At 38.1% G+C, this 19,819-nt stretch overlaps 1 protein-coding gene across 1 annotated transcript; it reads right to left on the reverse strand.

Annotated features, from left to right (window-relative positions):
• Positions 1-2,268: 2,268 nt before the first annotated feature.
• kitb (KIT proto-oncogene, receptor tyrosine kinase b) lies at positions 2,269-17,220 on the reverse strand. The gene is made up of 21 exons (XM_068321311.1): positions 16,936-17,220; positions 15,330-15,605; positions 14,954-15,238; positions 12,872-13,011; positions 12,332-12,500; positions 11,888-12,077; positions 11,688-11,803; positions 11,429-11,543; positions 10,549-10,739; positions 10,013-10,119; positions 9,173-9,299; positions 8,433-8,537; positions 7,564-7,674; positions 6,901-7,039; positions 6,625-6,689; positions 6,217-6,308; positions 5,734-5,856; positions 5,428-5,539; positions 5,069-5,168; positions 4,499-4,604; positions 2,269-3,837 (listed from the first exon to the last, which is right to left on the reverse strand). The coding sequence occupies exons 1-21, from the start codon at positions 16,988-16,990 to the stop codon at positions 3,694-3,696; spliced, it is 2,868 nt and encodes a 955-aa protein (XP_068177412.1). The 5' UTR covers positions 16,991-17,220; the 3' UTR covers positions 2,269-3,693.
• Positions 17,221-19,819: the final 2,599 nt, after the last annotated feature.

Here is a 19,819-nt window from a genome sequence, read left to right on the forward strand (position 1 = left end):
GCAGCAGGTTTTACTCAGTGAACTCAGGATTTCCCTCTGACTCCTCTTTCAAAGCCACTCACGTTTCATTTCCTCCTTCTGTTTTACCGTATTTCTGTGGTGCACTGGCGCCCCGCTTCTTGCCCTAAGACGGTTGGGATAGGCTCCAGCTCCCCGTGACCCGCTACGACGGATAAAGATGAATGAATGAATGAATGTTTTACTGAAGTTCTTTGATCATTAAAAAAAATTAATCCATATTTTAGAGGCATACATGGCATGTCGTTTTGACGAGGATTCTATTGGTGAAGGTGCAGCAATACTTCACAGAGAATGAAATATTCATTGTGAGATGATTATTAGACCACGTTTAGCTAGCCTGTCATATTCAGATCATTATCTTTATGACCAGTACCGCAAACAATCATACATCCAGGACCTAATCCAACCTTACATTTGCAGCATAACAAATAGCAGTCATGCTCATATCCCAGCAGATGGTGTGTAGCGCTGTGTTTAATTTTAGGTTGTTGTTTTGTTTTGTTTTTGTTTTTTGGAAAAGGTAGATTTTTACAAAATGTGACAGATGACAGATGGACAGTGCCTCTCCTTGAAACAGCTTTTACCCCAGTTTGTCAATTTCCCTGGAAATAAACCCACAGGAGCCATCAAGGAGGAGTTCCAAAGGATTGCAGGTGAATGATGTAGAGACCTGTTAATTTTATTAGAAATGATATTGTCTTAATGACATTGTGTTGTGGCCTCAGAATGAGATTTTCTGATGTAATTGGCTGCATAGATGGCAACCACATTCCCATCAAGACTCCCTCAAATTATGAGGTACATGTTGATTGACTACTGTTTCAAAATGTTAAATACTACATCATAGTTAAACTAACATCTGTCCAGATCTTATGTGATGTTGCAAACTACACTCCTGATGTGGAGGCAAAGTGTTCTGGGTCGGTTCACAACTCAGGGATATATGGTGAGTCTTACCTGTGTAACAGACTGTGACGTGGTCAGTAACCTCAAGATTTGCACTATAATTCACTTGTCACCATCCATGAATACACTAATGTATTCACTAAATATTACATGAGGGTTTGATGGATTTTTACTGGGGGAAAGGGGTTACCCATGCCAATCGATGCTGCTGACCCTTTACTCTTTACCCAGACCATCAGCAGAACTTCAACCGGGTTCCATGCAGGACGAAAGTCTCGATGGAGATGAACATAGGCCTGCTGAAATTTTCAGGATAATCCCTGACAGGGCCTGCTATATACTGTAATTGTGTTGTTCTTCATAGTATTACCACTATTAAAGGAGATCAACACCTTACCCTACAAAATGAAGAGCCCTATGATGACCCAATCCATCTGCCTGCTATCCACAACGGCAGAGCAGTGAGAGACACCATCTGCTAGAATAAATTTAGAATATAAATCACCATCATAACCATCACAGTAGACAATAAAAACATATAATACTGTACATAATAAATTTGATTGTCTTTATTTTCTACAAATATATAGTTAGTTTTTGTATCTTTCCAAGAATTAATGTTGCAATAGTTCATATGATTCACCTGTGACCATCAGCCATCTCTAACTTGTGCTCCAATATGTTTATTTCGAGATCTGCCCTCCTAATCTGGCAGTCCAAATAAACCATTCTTTGTCTGTTTTCTGTATTTTTTTTAGGAGGTGAATTTTAAAATCTTCTTGAACGGATAACTAGGAATACATGAGGACATTAAAAAATTATACTGTTGCATTATTTGCAACTGTATTTTTGCAAAATTATTTGAGTATGAATATTCTTGTGAACTGTTTAACACTTATATGCTGATTTACTCTTTATTGCAAAAAAATTAAAAAGTTTAAATAGGTTTAACAGAACTTGATATAGATGAGAGCGATAAAACATCTTGCAAAATGAAACATTGCATAAACAACACAAACTATGTATTTTAATGATATTATGTGATTTTATGTTTGAAATATTTGTATGCTAGTGACTATCAGCATTGCAAATTTTTGCAAAGACATCCGTAATAATTTTTACCTATATCCTAGCAGTTGATTCAAACTATTATGTGAGAGTGTGCTTGGCTATTGATTTGACGGATAAGCAGGATATCAATTGTTTTTCAAAATTACCATATTTATAGGTAATATTGAAAGCTGCTAGCTTTGCGTTTTTTTAAATTTCATGTTTAGCAAAAATAAGAAAATGACAAAAAAACATTGACACGTAGCCATGAGTCTGCAATCATGAGTGCAACTCTTTATTATTACAAGTCAACCAACTTTATTAAAACTCCATGATCATCAAAATCAGCATACAGAAGCTCTTGTCTATCTACCATCATAACGATTAACCCAACCAAAATTAACCAATTTAGAAAAAAACAACAACAGAAAAACAAAAACAATATATACTAAAGGCACAGTTCTATAGTATTTACATTGTCACACAAACCAAGTAAAAAATACCCACACTATTTGTCCTTAACACCTTGCAGCAACAGAGTTACTACGATACAATTCTTAAAACGGTAAAATTCAGAAAGCTTCACACCAGTCAAGTCACAGCATTCAAAGCATCAATGCACAAGTGGGAATCATGTTTCAGCAATGCCTTTTGATTTTACTTATTGTTATTATTCAACCTTTTTGGTAAGTTTACATGTACCTGTAAAACAGACTGCAGGTCTCATTTCAAAGCTTTAAAAAAACATTTTTAAGGGCATTTGCGGACATCCTCTCAAAATGGAAATCTGGTGACTCGCAGTAAACTGGAGTTTCTAAGATTAATCGCAAGAATTTTGACAAATATACTTACTTTACTTCTTACAAAGATGAGAATAATGACACCAGAAACATCTGTATCATAAGTACAGGGCCACAAGTTAGTTCAGTATCGTATAAAGACTACAAATGGGTTTAATGTCTAAAATGACCCTTTCCAAAGTATCTATGGTAACTACAAAGCCATCCAGAGTCATAAATCACAAATTATAATGTTGTGGATTAAATTCACAACATATAAAATGTTGTATAGACTAGCTCTTTACCCCATTTATAGTATTTATGCTTAGATAAATTAGACAGCATCTGGTTTTCTCCCCATATCTAATGCTATCATAAGTAGTTGCATTAGGGTGGTTTCAGATTTATCATCTAAAGTAAACAATCTGACTACAATGTGAAACAAAACACACTATCCACTCAGTATAATAACAACACTGCTTATCAAGTCCACAGGCCACAGTGTTTGGAGCTAGTTATCTCCAAAGCACCATAGAACAACCAAACTCCTCCTGCTGCTGAAGGGGGTGTGTGTGTGTGTGATCTGAATGGCAAATACAATCCTGAAGTCTGCTTTATTTTTAGATGTGCACCTGACATATGTACCACAGAGATCAATAAATCAGTAAGGACAATACTGAGAGCTGGGTGCAGGACATATAGTATCTGTGTGTGTGTGTGTGTGTGTGTGTGTGTGTGTGTGTGTGTGTGTGTGTGTGTGTGCATGCACGCGCGTGTGCATGTTTTGCAGGAAGGTCAGCGTTTAGTTAGTTAGTTTCAATTAATGTTTTGTTAGTTATGAGAGAGTGCTTGGCTCATTTGTCTTGTGCAGTACGGGATAAGATTGTAAGGGGGTTTTATGTTTTACATTAGCATGTATGTGCATATAATGTGTGTATCAGACATAGTCCAGGAAGACATCCGCCGTGCTTTGCAGTAAAGGCTGGGTTGGAGCTGTCGTGCTGCAGACTGAGCTCAGTCTCTGTGATGAACCCCTCTGCTGCTCTGGATGAACTGAATTGTTGCTAAGTCTCAGGTATACCTAAGGAATGTTCCACAAATTTTGTTTATGAATGTCCGGTCTTATTTGTGACTCAAAAAACACCATCTGACAGTGTGCTATAAAATACTTTGCCATATGCAAAGTAAGCACAAAACAAAGTCTCTGCAACTCACATAAATAAAATGTAGAAGAAGAAAAATATCAAAAAAAGTACAGTAATAGGAATAACAAGACAATACTGTATTAAGGCAAGCAGAGATATTTTACGCATTTCTTTAATTCAAATATATGGCTATACTGTATTTGCCTCTCCACATCTCTATACAGTTAAAATACATAATTTAAGGCAACTGTGTAATGTCTGTATTCAACAAATTTTATTATTGATCACAAGCAAATAAATGTAAAACCACTTGTATATAGTATGGCTAAGCTTCAAGAATGCTTCCCAACAGTAATTTAGGTAGAACCAGTCTGCCTGATAATCCCCTATTCTCTAAAACACGGACCTCTATTGTTATATATATATAAAATCAGTGGACGAAACCATAGGATCTACAAAAAATCCTATCGCACATATTACTCATATCCTGCTCCTTTTGTTTCCTTCTCTTATTCATGCATTCTTTAAAAAAGATTCAAACTTAATTCAAAAATTAAGAAACAGGATGTCTTAAATTTCCTGCTTTCATCTACTTACATTCTTGGTATTTTCTGACAGACGTAGCTCAGTGTTCTCCACCAGTTTCCCGAAGGAAGGCCTGTTCAAAGGATCATGGTTCCAACAGGATAACATTATGTCGTACCTAAAGAGGGAATGTTGGGATTAGTTTCATCATGGAGGAATATTAATGTGTACTGGTGTAGCTGTCATGCACACACAGATGCAATATAAGCGACATTGCACAAAATAATCCAGATCCTAAATGTTACAAAGCATAAAATAAACTGTTAATTTGCCAAACGGTGTGAATTTATATGTGCAATAGTCCATATTTTATTTATCAGCACAATTAAACCAACAATAAAACAAAATATTAATTGATGTTGACTTGTAGAAAATATCCCCAGGTCTGATAATTAAAATCTTTTTTTTTATGTGCTTGCAGCCATTGTGCAAAACAAATTAACCAATGGCATTGTATTTCATGCTAAAAAAAATGAATTGGATAGAATGTATTGTAATAGGCTCTCTGTAGTTTTATCAAAAAATGCATTTGTTTTGTAAATTTATTCAAAAAAATATTATAACCTACATTTTAACACTTACATTTCAATGGGTGCAAACTCAGGCCTACTCATCCTGTGCCCATCTTGTATCATCTTATAAAACGATGAGCCGACCTGCATCCCCGGGTACGGACTGTTACCTACAACACAGACATTCATTATCCACATGCTCTTAATCTTTTTTTTTTTTTTTTCAAAATTCACAAATGCATGTCATGATTCTTGCTTATAGAGCACAATTTCTTATGTGAAATTATTCACCAAATTTAGAAATTTTGTTGCTTTAGAATATTATTAGTCTCTAATGAGCCAGTGAGTCAGTTCCAATTAAAAAAAAAGAAAAGAAAAAGGAAATGACATTATAAAACTTAGCAGTATCTCTCAAACTGGAAACATTACCGAGAGAGAAGATTTCCCACAGCAGGATGCCATAGGACCATACATCACTCTCAAAGGTATAGACACAGTCAAAAATACTCTCGGGAGACATCCACTTGACTGGCAGACGAGCCTGCAAGATGGACATATGCAATTAAAAGAGCAGTGTGTGTACGTTTATGTGTATAGAGAAGCACAATATCTAGTATTTATGAATGTATGTATGTATTTACGTATGTACATACAGTAGGTATTTATGTGTGTATGTATGCATTTCTTCATTTAAATTATTTTACATATTAACAGGAAGGAAGGCAGAAAACTGACATTGCCCCGGAGCACATAGCTGGCATCTGTTGTGATGTCTCGTGCCAGTCCAAAGTCACAAATCTTCGCCACCCTGCCGTGAGTCAGCAATATGTTTCTGGCTGCAAGATCCCGGTGGATACACTACATACACACGATACACACACACACACAGACACACAAACACACAGCATTCATAAACACAAGTAAATACTGTTGTTCCAACTAACGTCAGTGAAATAGCAGAAGAAAAAAAAGTGTAGTCTAATAAAGATAAGAGAAATGCAGAAATAGCACTGAAGTTGGAGCATCTCAAAGCTGAAGGGGAAACCTTGTGTAGTATAAAATCTCATAGACATGCAGCCTCACCATGTTCAGCTCTGACTGTATAGGCAACATTAGCTGACAGCATCTGACCATAATTCATAATATGATTATAAACTAGCAGGAGCACTTCTGCATTTCTTCACTGACTATAAATAAATCAGCCTGCAGGGGCCTTACATTCTTTGATGTAATGTATTCCATTCCTTTGGCCACCTGGTAGGAAAAGCTGAGTAGATCTTCGGTGTCAAGGGACAAGTCATCTACATCATCTAGGCAAAGATTAGGTTTTCAGCTTTAATGACTCAGGCGTTTACAAAGACATTACCATTCACTGCTCATTTTGGTTCGTGGTCTGCAGACAACATTAGGTGTAGCGTGTGTTTTAATGAAACACTCACTCCTTCTAAGGTTCTGTTATTTCTTTCAAAAGACAAGGTGATTTATACAGAGAATGAATCCCACTCAAACATTGGAATTTGTGATTTTGGGCCACATCACTAGCTCTGTTTTGATTTAACACACTTAATAGACTAGCAATTAATGTGTTCCTGGAGAGCATGAAAGAATGAGTAAGAGACTCCCCACCTGACTGGGATGACCTTTCCTTCTCAGAGGGTCGCATGGGCATGTATGTTGTACCACTGTCCTCTCTGCAACACACACACACACACACACACACACACACACACACACACACACACACACACACACACACACACACACACACACACACACACACACACACACACACACACACACACACACACACACACACACACACACACACACACACACACACACACACACATAAGCATCAAATAATAAACATTTTGTAGTTGCCGTTATGATTTCAATGCATACCTCGCCGGCTCCAACTGATTTGTGGCATCGCAGTGGAAAACACTATGATCTTGGGAAATTACAAAGGACTGTCTTTTTCTGCGCAGAAAGTTGAGGAGGTCACCATAGCAACAGTACTCTGTGATCACCAGAATTGGGCCTGGCAAGATGGATAGATAAGAAAACCTTTCAAACCATCTGGCAGCATGTGACAATTAAAAGCAAACAGGAAAACTTCTAATATTGAGCTACGTAAATTGTCACAAGACATTTTTGAACAATATGTGTATTCAAAAGCTGATTTCAACATTGTTCTGCTGAAAAACAACGTTGTGCCAGTTTCTTCAAATTACTGTTTTTTCATGCAGGACAACATGGAAATGTGAAGTGCTCAGCATTTCCTTCACATTCACCAATTCGTGATTCTAACTGCTGATTTATAATCAATTCTGAGGGCTAGACAAGTCAATAATATTGAACAACTGCTTGGTAAATTTGTGACCAGTCACACTGCATCACGTTTTTATGTGAGAGCTGGTCTCACATAAATACTGACTATCCTGTATCTGATTTTTAAGAAGAGTCCAATATTGGATTGCATAGCATTAAGTCTAAACAAAATCAGTCAATACAGTTAATGAACATTTTCAAATTTGGGTCACATGGAAGAACAGCTCCCCTCACCTCCAATAGTGCAAGCACCCAGCAGATTCACAATATTCACGTGATTTCCCAAATAAGTGAGAACCTTCAGCTCTGACATCAGCGCCTCCTTCTCCGTAGAATGAGCATTGGCTGCAACGACATCAATTATAAACTCCTTGTAAACTCATTTGTTGCTACAAGCCCCCAGAACATTTTCATGTTGAACATCATTTTACGTTATGTGCATTGTTTATATACTGACAATCACAAAAAATGCAACGATTATTTGATTTCTTTTTGTGAAGGCCCACAAAGATTCAAGGGTTCCCTAAAAAATAATTTATTAATTCAAATACATTCATTTTACCTACAAGTATAAAATATTAATGATCTGGTCATAATAAACATATTTTATAACAATGTGTTCAACCAATATCAAATATTTTAACCCAAAAACCAAAAATGCTACAAGAATTGTATGTTTTTATCCTTCATATAACCACAGATGGTAAAATGTTATATCTTGCTTGTTGATGATCTAAAAGTATCTGAAATCTAATCTTCTCAGCACTAAGAACATCCAGAGTGTATGGACATTTCCACTGAACAGACGTTCTCAGACAACAGGAAACCTCTAAAGTACTTTCACAGATATAAGTAGCAGTGGTTAACTCATATAAAAATTATAATTTTTTAAATTATTTTTTTTATTTTATATACTCAATTAATCCCCGAAGGGAAATTTTTGGCACACTCTAGTTAGTCAAATAAAAATCACATGCATATGTTAGCTTGTACAGGCCCTGAACAAAATTACAGCTGAGTATTTCTTTTAAAATAAACTATGAGGAATAAGAAATGCGGTTTTGAACACAACTGCAGAGAAGAACGAAGTAAAACGTACTTACGCTTCAGCATCTTAACAGCTACAGTCGTAACAGTGTCTGCAGAGCACAGTCCATATGCTGTGGCCCTCACTACCTTTCCAAAAGCTCCAGAGCCCAGGGTTTTACCTGTGGAAACACCCAACCTTTAGCTTTATCCAATTACTTCTGTATTCTATTCAGACATACGTTATTTGAGGTATTTTAAATACACGCCTTGGATTAACATCAATTTCAGGTACTGTTTCCCAGGGGAGGTTTAGTTTTGGATGGCTTACGGAAGCAAGATGTTTCCTACTTGTCAACATATAAGTGTTTCAGGGTTCCATGATGCATGTCCAAACTATCCTGATGGTTCAAAATCATGGCCATATATGAAATAACCACTTTTTAAAGGTGATCTCCACAGAGAGTTGTTTCCTTATTGAAAAAATCTTTCTGGTATTGCTCTCTGCTCAAACATCACCAGTGATGATTTGTCCATGTCAGGATATTTTTAATTTAAATTTTTCTATTTTTCATTATTATCTTTATGACAATGAAACATTGTGAAAAAAAAATCTAGAATCAGTGTCTATACCCTCCTAAAAATTTAATCAACCCTTCTTTGGCTCAAGATTCATCCCTACAAGAAATCTCATCAAATCTGTTGAGACATTTAAAAAAAATCTTGCTGAAAAACAAACTGGGTGATCACTTGACCTCATCCAACGCTGAAGTCTAGTCTTAAGTATATTTTCATACAAATACGGACATAGTCATACCAAAGCGAAGTTTTTGTCGAGGAAACTCCCATTTGGAATCATATGGCAGCTGGGTGGGGTCAATATATATGTAGTTGTTGCCATGGAAACTTTCAATCACCTTCCACTGAATTTGGAACTTTGGTTTCTGGAAAGTTTGGAGAGAAAAGATGGATTTATTTAGAGAAAGTGATGCTGCATCAGCCTTTCGATATTGCAAATGTTTGAGTATACGATTGAATCGCTCACATTCTGTCATCACTCATCAATTTTTAGATTACTCAGTACACTTCAGCTTTCAACCTTTGTCTAGACTATCCCCTGATGATTGCCTGTGAATTCATACAGAGTCTGACTCATCCGAGTGCAACAACAGCAGCATGCTGTGGAGGCACGTCGATGGCTTGGAGCATGATCTGGGTGTCAGAAAAGCCTTTAACTACACAAGGTCTGCACTCTGAATCGTTGATTGGTTCAATTCAGATTCATTAGACCACATTCATATGGATTCAAAGGAAATGCTTCCATTCAACTACTGAATATCATTAGCAATTACATACGCAAAAAAAAAAAGTCTGGTGTCAAATAGATTTTTCTATATTTAACCAGTCATGAGTCATTCGTAGGGGAGTGGACATTTATTTTCCTCTAATGCAAATTCTTTATGAGCCGTGGTAGATTCATTTTCACAGAAGAATTTTTGAAACACTTTCTGAAATAATTAATGGAATTGATAGATTAATAGATAACCATAGATTAACATGCCTTGTAAATGATTTACAGCTCTTCTTTCACTTTGATTACAGTAAATACTTCATTGCAAGAATGGTTTTGCAAAGTATAATTTATTTCCCATCTTACCTGCATGTATTTAAAGAGCAGCAACACTAGAATGAGGCTGAGAAAGACACCAGTGGCCACCATGCCAATTAGAAGGGGAGTGAAGAGTTTATGTGGAACAACGCGCTCTGAGAGGACACACAGACCAGGCTAATCAGAATTTACAGAAAATCAAATCGTATTACAGTATACACAACAGTCTGCCAGTAGTCACACACACACACACACACACACACACACACACACACACACACACACACACACACACACACACACACACACACACACACACACACACACACACACACACACACACACACACACACGATTTGGTGTTAAAAACAGACAGCTGCAGCAGTGGTGTATTGTTTACATGGAGGATTAGACAGACTATACCATACGTATAATCCCATCTTGCATAGTCAGCATGTATTAATCTTATGCAGTCTGCACCCAGTTACGACACACATGGCTTCACACAGGGTCGGGGCTTATGTGTCTCTGCTGTGTTTTATCGATGTAACATCTTTATGGTGTGCGGTTTATATGTGACGTACCACTGATGGAGAACAATGTGAAGGCCTCTTCTTCCTCTGTACTCGCCACACACTCCAGGGTGTGGTAATGTGCGTGCTGCTTATCACTCACATTCAGTTTGCTCTCCACCTCACTCCTACCGTAGGAGAACTCCGTCACCGTGGCGACCTCAGGAGTATCCCACTGGGTGGCGTTGGGAAGTTGTGAGCACCTGTTGGGGGATTACAGAGTTGTTTAAGGTCACATTTGCCCTCCCTCCCATCCTGTCAACTAATATACTGAATTAAGATGAAGATAAGGAAGACATTTTCTCATATTCTGTCTCCATTCTGCGGATGAAACATTGTGATTTTTTTCTTGACAAATTATGATGTCTCTTTGTTACTGAATGCTGATTTTTTTTTTTAAAGCTGTCCTACAATCCTTTTGTAACATTTAGTCCTATAAATGGCCTGTCTTATAATATGCTATGTCATTATTTGGACTTTGTTTGGAAACATGTTCTCTCAGTTAAATGCATATAACAGATTATGTACATTGACGTTTTAATCCATACATCTAGTCTTATTGGTATTACAATTGTTATCTCATGGTCAAGGTTGTGATCAAGTTGACTCTTAATAATTATCATAATGTAAAGCCCGGGTATCATCAGTTGCTACAACACTTCTCTCCTTTTATGTTCAACAATAGCTTCTTTTCAATTGACAATAAAGGCTGTCTAAGCTGTCTAACAGCATCTCCATAAATAAATAGTGCGAGGGAAACGTGTTTGTTTGAATTCAGCTTGTGCTAGAACAGTAGCTGTGTGTCATCTCTGGTTGTATTCTGATGCAACTGACAGACACTCTCAGTAACATGAACACACTTTTAATAAAGGTAGTAGATTTTTAACAATACCTTGTGTGAGGTAGTTTACAGAAGTACCAGTTGATTTTAGGAACTGGGTAACCAGCAGCAATGCATCGGACCTGTCCATCAACTGGACCATCCTGGGCAATTATTACTGGTTTACCTAATAGAAAAGAGAGTAATTTGATAGAAACATTTTAATTTGTGCCACATTCATACTAAGTCATTGTTACAACATTGACAACTAAATTTATTACCGATACATTGTAATTATATATAAAGAAATGTAACTGCGACAGCAACTTACTGGTGACATACACTTGGAACAGATGATCGACAGATGCATCCGCATGACTGGCTGAGAACTTATATATCCCACCCTCTGTGCCAAGGACCCTCACTAATCTGAGCTTGCTGATGTATCTGATATAAAAGAAATCAAAAAATCATGCATTTCACATAATGTGCATGTGTCGTTGTGAGTGATACAGCGTAAACTGACCATACCTGTATTTGTGGCGGTGAACGGTGATGACGTGCTCGGTGGTGTTCAGGAGTTGTTTGCCGTTGTAAGACCAGGACAGGGAAGTGGGTGCGGGATAAGCATCAAACTCAACTCTGAGGCTCAGGCTCTCCCCCTCTTTAACATCAGACTGAATTGGACTTGGGGGTCCTAACATGTCAATGAAGCCTCGCTCTACAGGACCACAGAAATATAAGTAATTAAATAAAAACAGTAAATAAATAAATAAAATCACATTATTCAATTAATTAATTTACACCTTATTATTCTTTTTCTCTCCAACGGAACATTCCTATGATATTGTGGATGAGGGCAGGGAGTGGCGATTCAGTCAGAACAAGTTGTGTTATTGTGTATTACAACAGTATCTCTAATACTAACTGAGCCAATGCATGCACAAAAACCAGCACTCGATAATCGGTACTCACCGTGGACATCCAGCTGCATTGCGTTGACACTGGTACCTTGTTCGTTGAGGGCAGAACAATGGTAAGAGCCTGAGTCTAACGGACTTACAGATGTAATAAGGAGTGAGGTAGAACGCTGATATCCATGGGAACCCGCCAAGATGTGCGAAGTATGGGACTCTTTAGGATGCTGCAGAACATCAGGGGCAAAGGTCAGCGATGTCTACAAGTATGGCATGACCAGATTTAGCCAAACAGATTCCTTGTTTTTACGGTATTATACTTCAAATTACTGTTTAAATGAGTGACCATACTCCTTATGGTTGTGTTTTCACGTGGGTGTGGTGTTTTTTTGTATTGTATGATGTGACCCACAAGAGTAACGGCAACTAGTAATAGTTGTGAAGTCTTGTTGAAGAAAATCAATTGAAGGAGGTTAATTATCTTTAAAAAAAAAAAAAAAAAGAAGCACATGAAGTTCATCCCAACAACAGTCATTCATCCAGACACAGAGACAGGACAGGCAGCCGGTCCGACCAGTCATTCACTTTCTCAGCTCACCGCTGCTGAAGGGAAATCCCACTTGAGCGTGAAATCTGGGTTGACGTTGGTGGAGCTGCAGGTAATCTTAAACTGCTCTCCATCTCTAAGGATAACTTTGTCTCTCTGGGACAAAGTAACTACTGGAGGCGACTCTGGCACTGGATGAAAAGATTAAAGGCATAGCATTAGCATAGCTGTTGGAACTAGCACAATCAAACTGACATAAAAGACTTGCTCTTTTCTGATATTAACCCCCACAGCATTTTATTAAGTCATAAGAGTGCTGTTCACTACTGACATTATGTTATGTATGAGTAAGAAATTATTCCATAGTATGATATAAATAGATACACATACAAATCACTCTGGATGTGAGCGTATCAAAAGTCTGTTAATCCATATGCATGACTCCCAAATATAAAACACAAAGTAGATACTGGGATGAAAACATAAGAAATAGCTGACATGCATCATAAAAAACACAAAAGCTTTGTGACTGTTGTTTACATTGACCAATATGTACCAATATCACAAGTATGACATTTTCTTGAACAATCCTTGTGCATGTAAGAACCATGCACAAGGATGTTGATTAAGTCCGGACATTAAATACCTGAAGTCACTTTGGTTGGTCTTGTTTGACAAACACAGCATTACAGTAATTCTATTTAACCCAAACACAGTCTTCATGCACCGCCAGAAAGGCTTTGTTCAATACGATACACTAATCCCTCTGCCCTTCCCTCCCCCATGTCTCTTTTCGCTCTCTCCATCAGTCAAAAGTATTCTCAGCTCCACCCAGCTTGTCTCTATTTATGTGTCTATCCACTGCAGACCAGACCAAAAATGCTGATCTAGTGCAAGAACAAATAAAAACACAATCAGTTTCCACTGACAAATGCTTTTATGATACTGACCCTATCAATAAAAGTCATAATAAAAACTAGACAGCACTCAGAGACTTGGAGACTACAACATTAAATATATATAGGTATATATATGTATATACTATATATATATATATATATATATATATATATATATATATATATATATATATATATATAAACTCACATTTTGGTATTATCTTGATTACTTTACTGTTGCTGTTCTGTATAATATGGTTCATATTGATACATATATTGATAACATTGCCTTGAAATCTATGCAACCTTAGTTTACAACAAGTTCATTAAGCTTCCGCCTCTGACAACAAAATCTATGAAAAACACCTTTTTTTTAAGCTGGAGGCTAAACACTTCACGCACACTTCAAATAACAATCACACACAGCAAGGGAACAATACCGATAGATTTAAGGGGTGGCTATCTGAAAGTTTCACTATAATACACCATCACCATCTACAGTATACTTCATACTATTCCCCCATGAGTCATGTAATCTTCCACCATGTCATTTTTTTTAGCTAAGGTATGAGGTATACCCTTCAGATGCATGCTGAGTCAGCACAATGCACTTATCAACTGAATATTGATAGGTTGGGTCTGAGCCATATGGCAAGGAGTTTGCAGCATTCAACACTACTGGTTCTCACCACTGGTTCAAAAAGATGCTCATGGGATTAACCAATACAAGTCATAGATTTGATCTACTTTATTCATCGCTAATGTCTTCTGTGCTATTAAGTTTTGCTTATGAAGCTCTAAAACACTCTGTGATGATTTCTATATATTTCAGAGGGAATGTTATCAGAGACAGTCATATACATATTTACATTGCGTTTTCTAAAGTTGGCTTCCCTCGCTTTGAGTTGTTACTAGGATTTAGGGGGGAAGTACACCACACCAGAGGGATACTGTTGCTATTGCCTTAACTCGTAGTTTAACTTTTTACATCTTGCCTTCTCCTACTTCAATTTCTTTTCTGCAAATATGACAAAAGTCTCTCCCTTACTTCTGTCAACAGCTGCACTAATCTCTCTTATTACCTTTTTAGTTTACCAGCAATTATCACTTAAAGAACACATTCAGTAGAGCTATGAGACATGTAGAACTATTCAACACCAGTATGAAACAATTTAACTGACATGAATTATGGTTTTAAAAAACAAGGATATTATCCATCAAGTCTGCCGCTTACCAAGTCGTACATCCACGGTGTATTGCCTCGACATCACTTTCACACCGCCAAGCTGTCCCACACATATGTAACAGCCCTCATATTCCTTTCTCATATTGCTGATGATGATGCCTTGTTGGAGGCTGCTGTGATAACTTAAACCAGGGGGCAAAGTTCGTCCATCACAGGTCTCTAAAGCTAAGCGGGTGACCTCAGGGTCAGTCACAAGACAGGGGATGGTGCAGTTTTCACTCTGACGTACCAGAATGACATTGACCATAGTGCGTAGGAAAATATTGTGGGGATCTATGAGAGAGAGAGAAATGTGGATAGGTTGGTGTTACCACACAAACACACATGCATTCCCATATCTCACCTATCCACCTCAAACACCCACCTTTTACATATACATAGACGGAGCTGTGCTGCAGCGTGATGTTGTTGACACACACATAACGACCCATGTGATAGGCCTGTGCTGCTGACACTTTCACATAAGCCACTCCGGCCTCATCCACCTCTTCCTCTGGCCTGCGAGCTCTCTCCCTCTGCCACCTCAATGCAGACGGTGCACCAGGTGTTGTGTCATTGTCATAGCACCGCAGCTCCAGTTTGCCCCTCTTGGGGACGACTACATGAGGCCCGCTGGGGGAGATGACTGGCTTGCACCACACTGCAACAGAGGGCAGAAAGCATGTACCCTGATGTACCCTAAGCATGAATAATATTTGTAAAGGCTGTGGCTGGTTTAGTTTTGGTAAAAATCAAGCAAGGAATGAAAAAAAACACACAAAAAAACGCGGCTGCTTTCAGTAACATCAATGTTTGCTTAATTAAATAGCACCTCACTGATAAAATTAGCAAAAAGAACAAAGAAAACGAAAATTTGTCAGACATTATTTCAGATGTGCAAAGATTAATCATATTTATTGATTTATTTCTTCATTTATTGATATTATATGATGGTTTCATCTTTACTATTTAATCAATAATGCTTTGTCGTCTATTTATATTTTAACTGTCTAGGATAGAATCAGATTGTTAATTAAAATGCTTTGATTGGAACAAAAACTCCTCACACAGAAAGCTATAAAGCCTTAAGACTCAGTTGATAAATCAATAATTACGATCTCTTAACCGCTGAGTAATCACGCATTAGGTTCCTAAATCCATAATCTTAAAATGAGTAAAGGAACATTTTTCTCTTAGTTTATCCCCTACCCCCCTTTTTTTTGTTTTCTCTGTCTTTTTCTTGGAAGATCTCCAACATGATGGCTGTTATTTCAGGAACAAGACTTTCATGTGACTGTTATGCCTTCAGGCCTGCCTGATAATCCAAGCTGCTGTGGATGAAGCGAGGGACCCCTCTTGAAACGCTCAGATGCGCTTCTCTGCAAGAATATCTGTTTTGCAGTTGGTTGTGTGTTTTTGAGTAGGTAAACTGTTTCATACACAACCTGGGGCTGTTGTCTGACTAAACACAAGGTTGCACTGCAACAGAGTTGCAAGAATGCCAAGGTGCTGCTGGCTGTGTTTGTGTTGGAAGGTGTGCTTTTTATCAATTTCTTTTGTTGCTGCCAAAAAACAAATTTTAATCCTCTTTCTTTAGGGGAAAATTAATAATTAATGTCCCTCAAACAATGTTAGTAACCCCCACCCCCACGGACAAAGACACATGCACACCCCACCTGTTGCCCGTCTATAACCTGGAGGCATTTTCCTTCGACACCAGTTATGCAAATGAGTTCCTGATAATATCACTAGACTCTCACCGGTGCGAATGCACCGTTAAAAAAAATTTTTTTTTTTAACCTCTGTGGGCCACATTCTGTTTTCTGTCTCATTTACACAGGGGTCATTTTTAATAAGTAATATAACAACATTTAAACGACACTTTGAGAGCGTGATATAATAGCAACTATAATGACATAAAACACGTGAAAAAAAACAACCCATGACAACAACATTAAGGCTTATATTCAATGATGGAGTTGTTTACTTACCTGTAAATGGGAGAACAATACAACATGAGATGAAAAGCACCCACTGGCATCTCATGGTTAGATTCAAGAGTTTTGCTCTACGCCAGGCGTTTCACATGCGGGTATGACCATCCCGAGCTGAGACAAACACCAGAGCCCATCCACCGCAGTAACCCAGGACAGGTCCCTCCACTGTAATGAGCGCACAAACACAATGATCCGGTATGCTGCGCCTCCCCTGATGGTGTCAAAGGAGCTTAAAGACACAGCGCCGCGCCGCGCCGCGCCGCGCCCTCTCTCTGGATCCCCGCCACTCCTTTCTGCCCCGCATTGACTGGAGTCACGCCAAAGTGATGAGTCGGTTAATACCGGAGCCGCCGTTCCTTTTACACAGTCACACTTTGAATTACAGCAATGAAATTCTACAATTGTAGAAGTGCCAATCTCCATTACATGACAGACTGGCGAGAGATACAGAAAACTACAGTACTCCGTTTGCAGTGTAATTCCCATTCCAATATTTCATCATTAACTAAGATAATATTTCTATCAAATGTATGGACTATTATTAAGACTTCAGCTTGGTTAATAAATATTTTGAAGAATTTAATTTTGTAGAAACATTTTCTGTCAAATTCCATTATTCTTTTGATCACAATGAACCAAGGACGTATAAAACATTCACAAATCTTAAATTTACATTTGTGCTGATCCTATTATTAAGATATAATTTATCTTTCTGGTTCATTGGACTGAAAACAGAGATCAAGAAAAGACTGTTGATTACTCGTCTTTCTCATTTAAGTTTGATTGGAAACCTTTATCATTTCACCGCTCACGGGTCCTGGTTCATAATACCCGTCGTTGTTAATCAAAGACAAAGACATTAAATAAACACATGCGTGCTCATCATGGGGTTTCAGAAAGAGAGAAGCATTTTACTATCCAGAGCCTCTGGTGACTAAGAAACAGTAAATAGATGCTGTATTTACTCATTGTTTTGACCTCGCCCTCCAGTTTAGTTTTGTGGTTTTGTGTTAGTTTTTTGTTTGTCATCATCTTTCTATCTTTTTCCTGTTGTTTGAGAGAAATATGTGAAAAGACATGGGGATCATTGTGAGTCCCCCCCCCCCCCCACTTAATACGCGTGATTCATTTCTAACCACACCACATTGGCCAAAACCTTCTTGGCCTTTTCCTAGAACATGATGGTGGGATAAAGCTGAACAAATGAAGGCATATGCAGAACATCTCTTAAACTGATTAGTTGCCTATTTGGTTTGATTTTTCAGTGTAATTTTCTGGAAAATTTGATCAATCAACAGCAGGAAATCATTTGCAAACAGGGAAATACTTCTACACATTTATTAAATAAAACTGAAATGCAGTTTGAGGAGTGATTATGGCCAAAGCGGAAAAGAAATACTTCTGTGGTCTGAGAGAGGTTTTGCATCGAGAGATGCCTAAAGGGGTTTTTTCTATTTACCCCACAAAATGAATGTAAGCCAACCTTACATTCAGTTTACACATCTGAAATATACAAATGTTCATAGAAACTTTGAGCCAGAAAGTCTCATCCAAATCTTTAAATCAAAAAGATAAGAGGATATTATCTACACCTGTGTTTCCAACCTTCGCTACTTGGATTATAAACAGATCATTCCAGATACAACAAAATCTTCTACATTGCACTCCTTAAACTCACAGATTAAAATACTGCATCTAAAATGTGTTAATTGTCAAGAAGAAATGCATGAGGACAGTTTGGTGTTTAATGTGGGGTTGTATGTCAAACAAATACTTGATCATTTCTTGATTGGGAACAATTACCTCCTGCAATCTCCAATGGTTGCCTGGATATTATTCCCTGCAATCAGTCAGATTTAAGAGTGGAATTAGATTCTTTAACTACTAGTATCTGTTTGACTAGAAGGGAGTGGGACAGTTTCTCAGAAACTGAAGCTCCAGTGACATACAGTACAATATTTCACTTCTCTTGTCTGTCGAGTGATTTGAACAAAGGAAAACCTGCATCTCAAGGTGTCAGAGTACAATCTACCTGTTCACATCCAGCTGCCAATGGGAGAATGGATGAGACGATGCTCTTGTGTGTGTTTCTCCGCTGTGTGGTCATCCATATGTCAAACTGTCTGCTGAGTTCACATGTCATTTGAGAAATTTATATGCCCTTCTCTTTTACATTATTTATCATTGAGGTGAGCATCTATAGCAGATCTTAGCTGACTCACTATGACTCTGGGGTATCTGTTCGTTTGTGTGTGTGTGTGTGTGTGTGTGTGTGTGTGTGTGTGTGTGTGTGTGTGTGCGTGCGTGCGTGTGTGTGTGGACCCACAGCGTGACTCACTCAATGCTTTTAGACTGATGAGGACAGCAGACTTGTAGAGGGCAACAGAGGTTTTATACGTGAAAAATAGCCACTTAAATAAGATTACGTAATGAAAATCATTCTCTCTCTGTCTGTCTCTCTGTCTGTCTCTCTCTTTCTCTTTCAGCTACAATGAGAAGAAGACACAAACACGTACCCTAAAGAATATCCTCCCTCTTTTGTCCGTTCAAACCTCAGCAAAACCATTTTGTCTGCTGCGATACAACACTGATCTCTTACTTCTCTTATGTTGACAACATAGCTCTAAGGCAAACAGATCCTAGGTGATGCATCTGTTGGATCTGATGGATCCCACTATGAATAAAATCAAATTGAGGGCTGTGATGTCGCCTGGTATAACACAACTGGGCCCCTTCCAGGAGCCAGGTACAGGGTTAGGGCTCATATGCAAGCACCTGGTTGCCGGGCCTCTGCCGATGAGGCTCAAAAGGACAACGTGGGCCCAATCTCCAATGGACTCACCACCTGCCAAGGGTTTTGTGTGGTTTGGGTGGCAAT

The sequence above is a fragment of the Antennarius striatus genome, chromosome 8, assembly GCF_040054535.1.
Source record: "Antennarius striatus isolate MH-2024 chromosome 8, ASM4005453v1, whole genome shotgun sequence".
Classification (NCBI taxonomy): Eukaryota; Metazoa; Chordata; class Actinopteri; order Lophiiformes; family Antennariidae; genus Antennarius; species Antennarius striatus.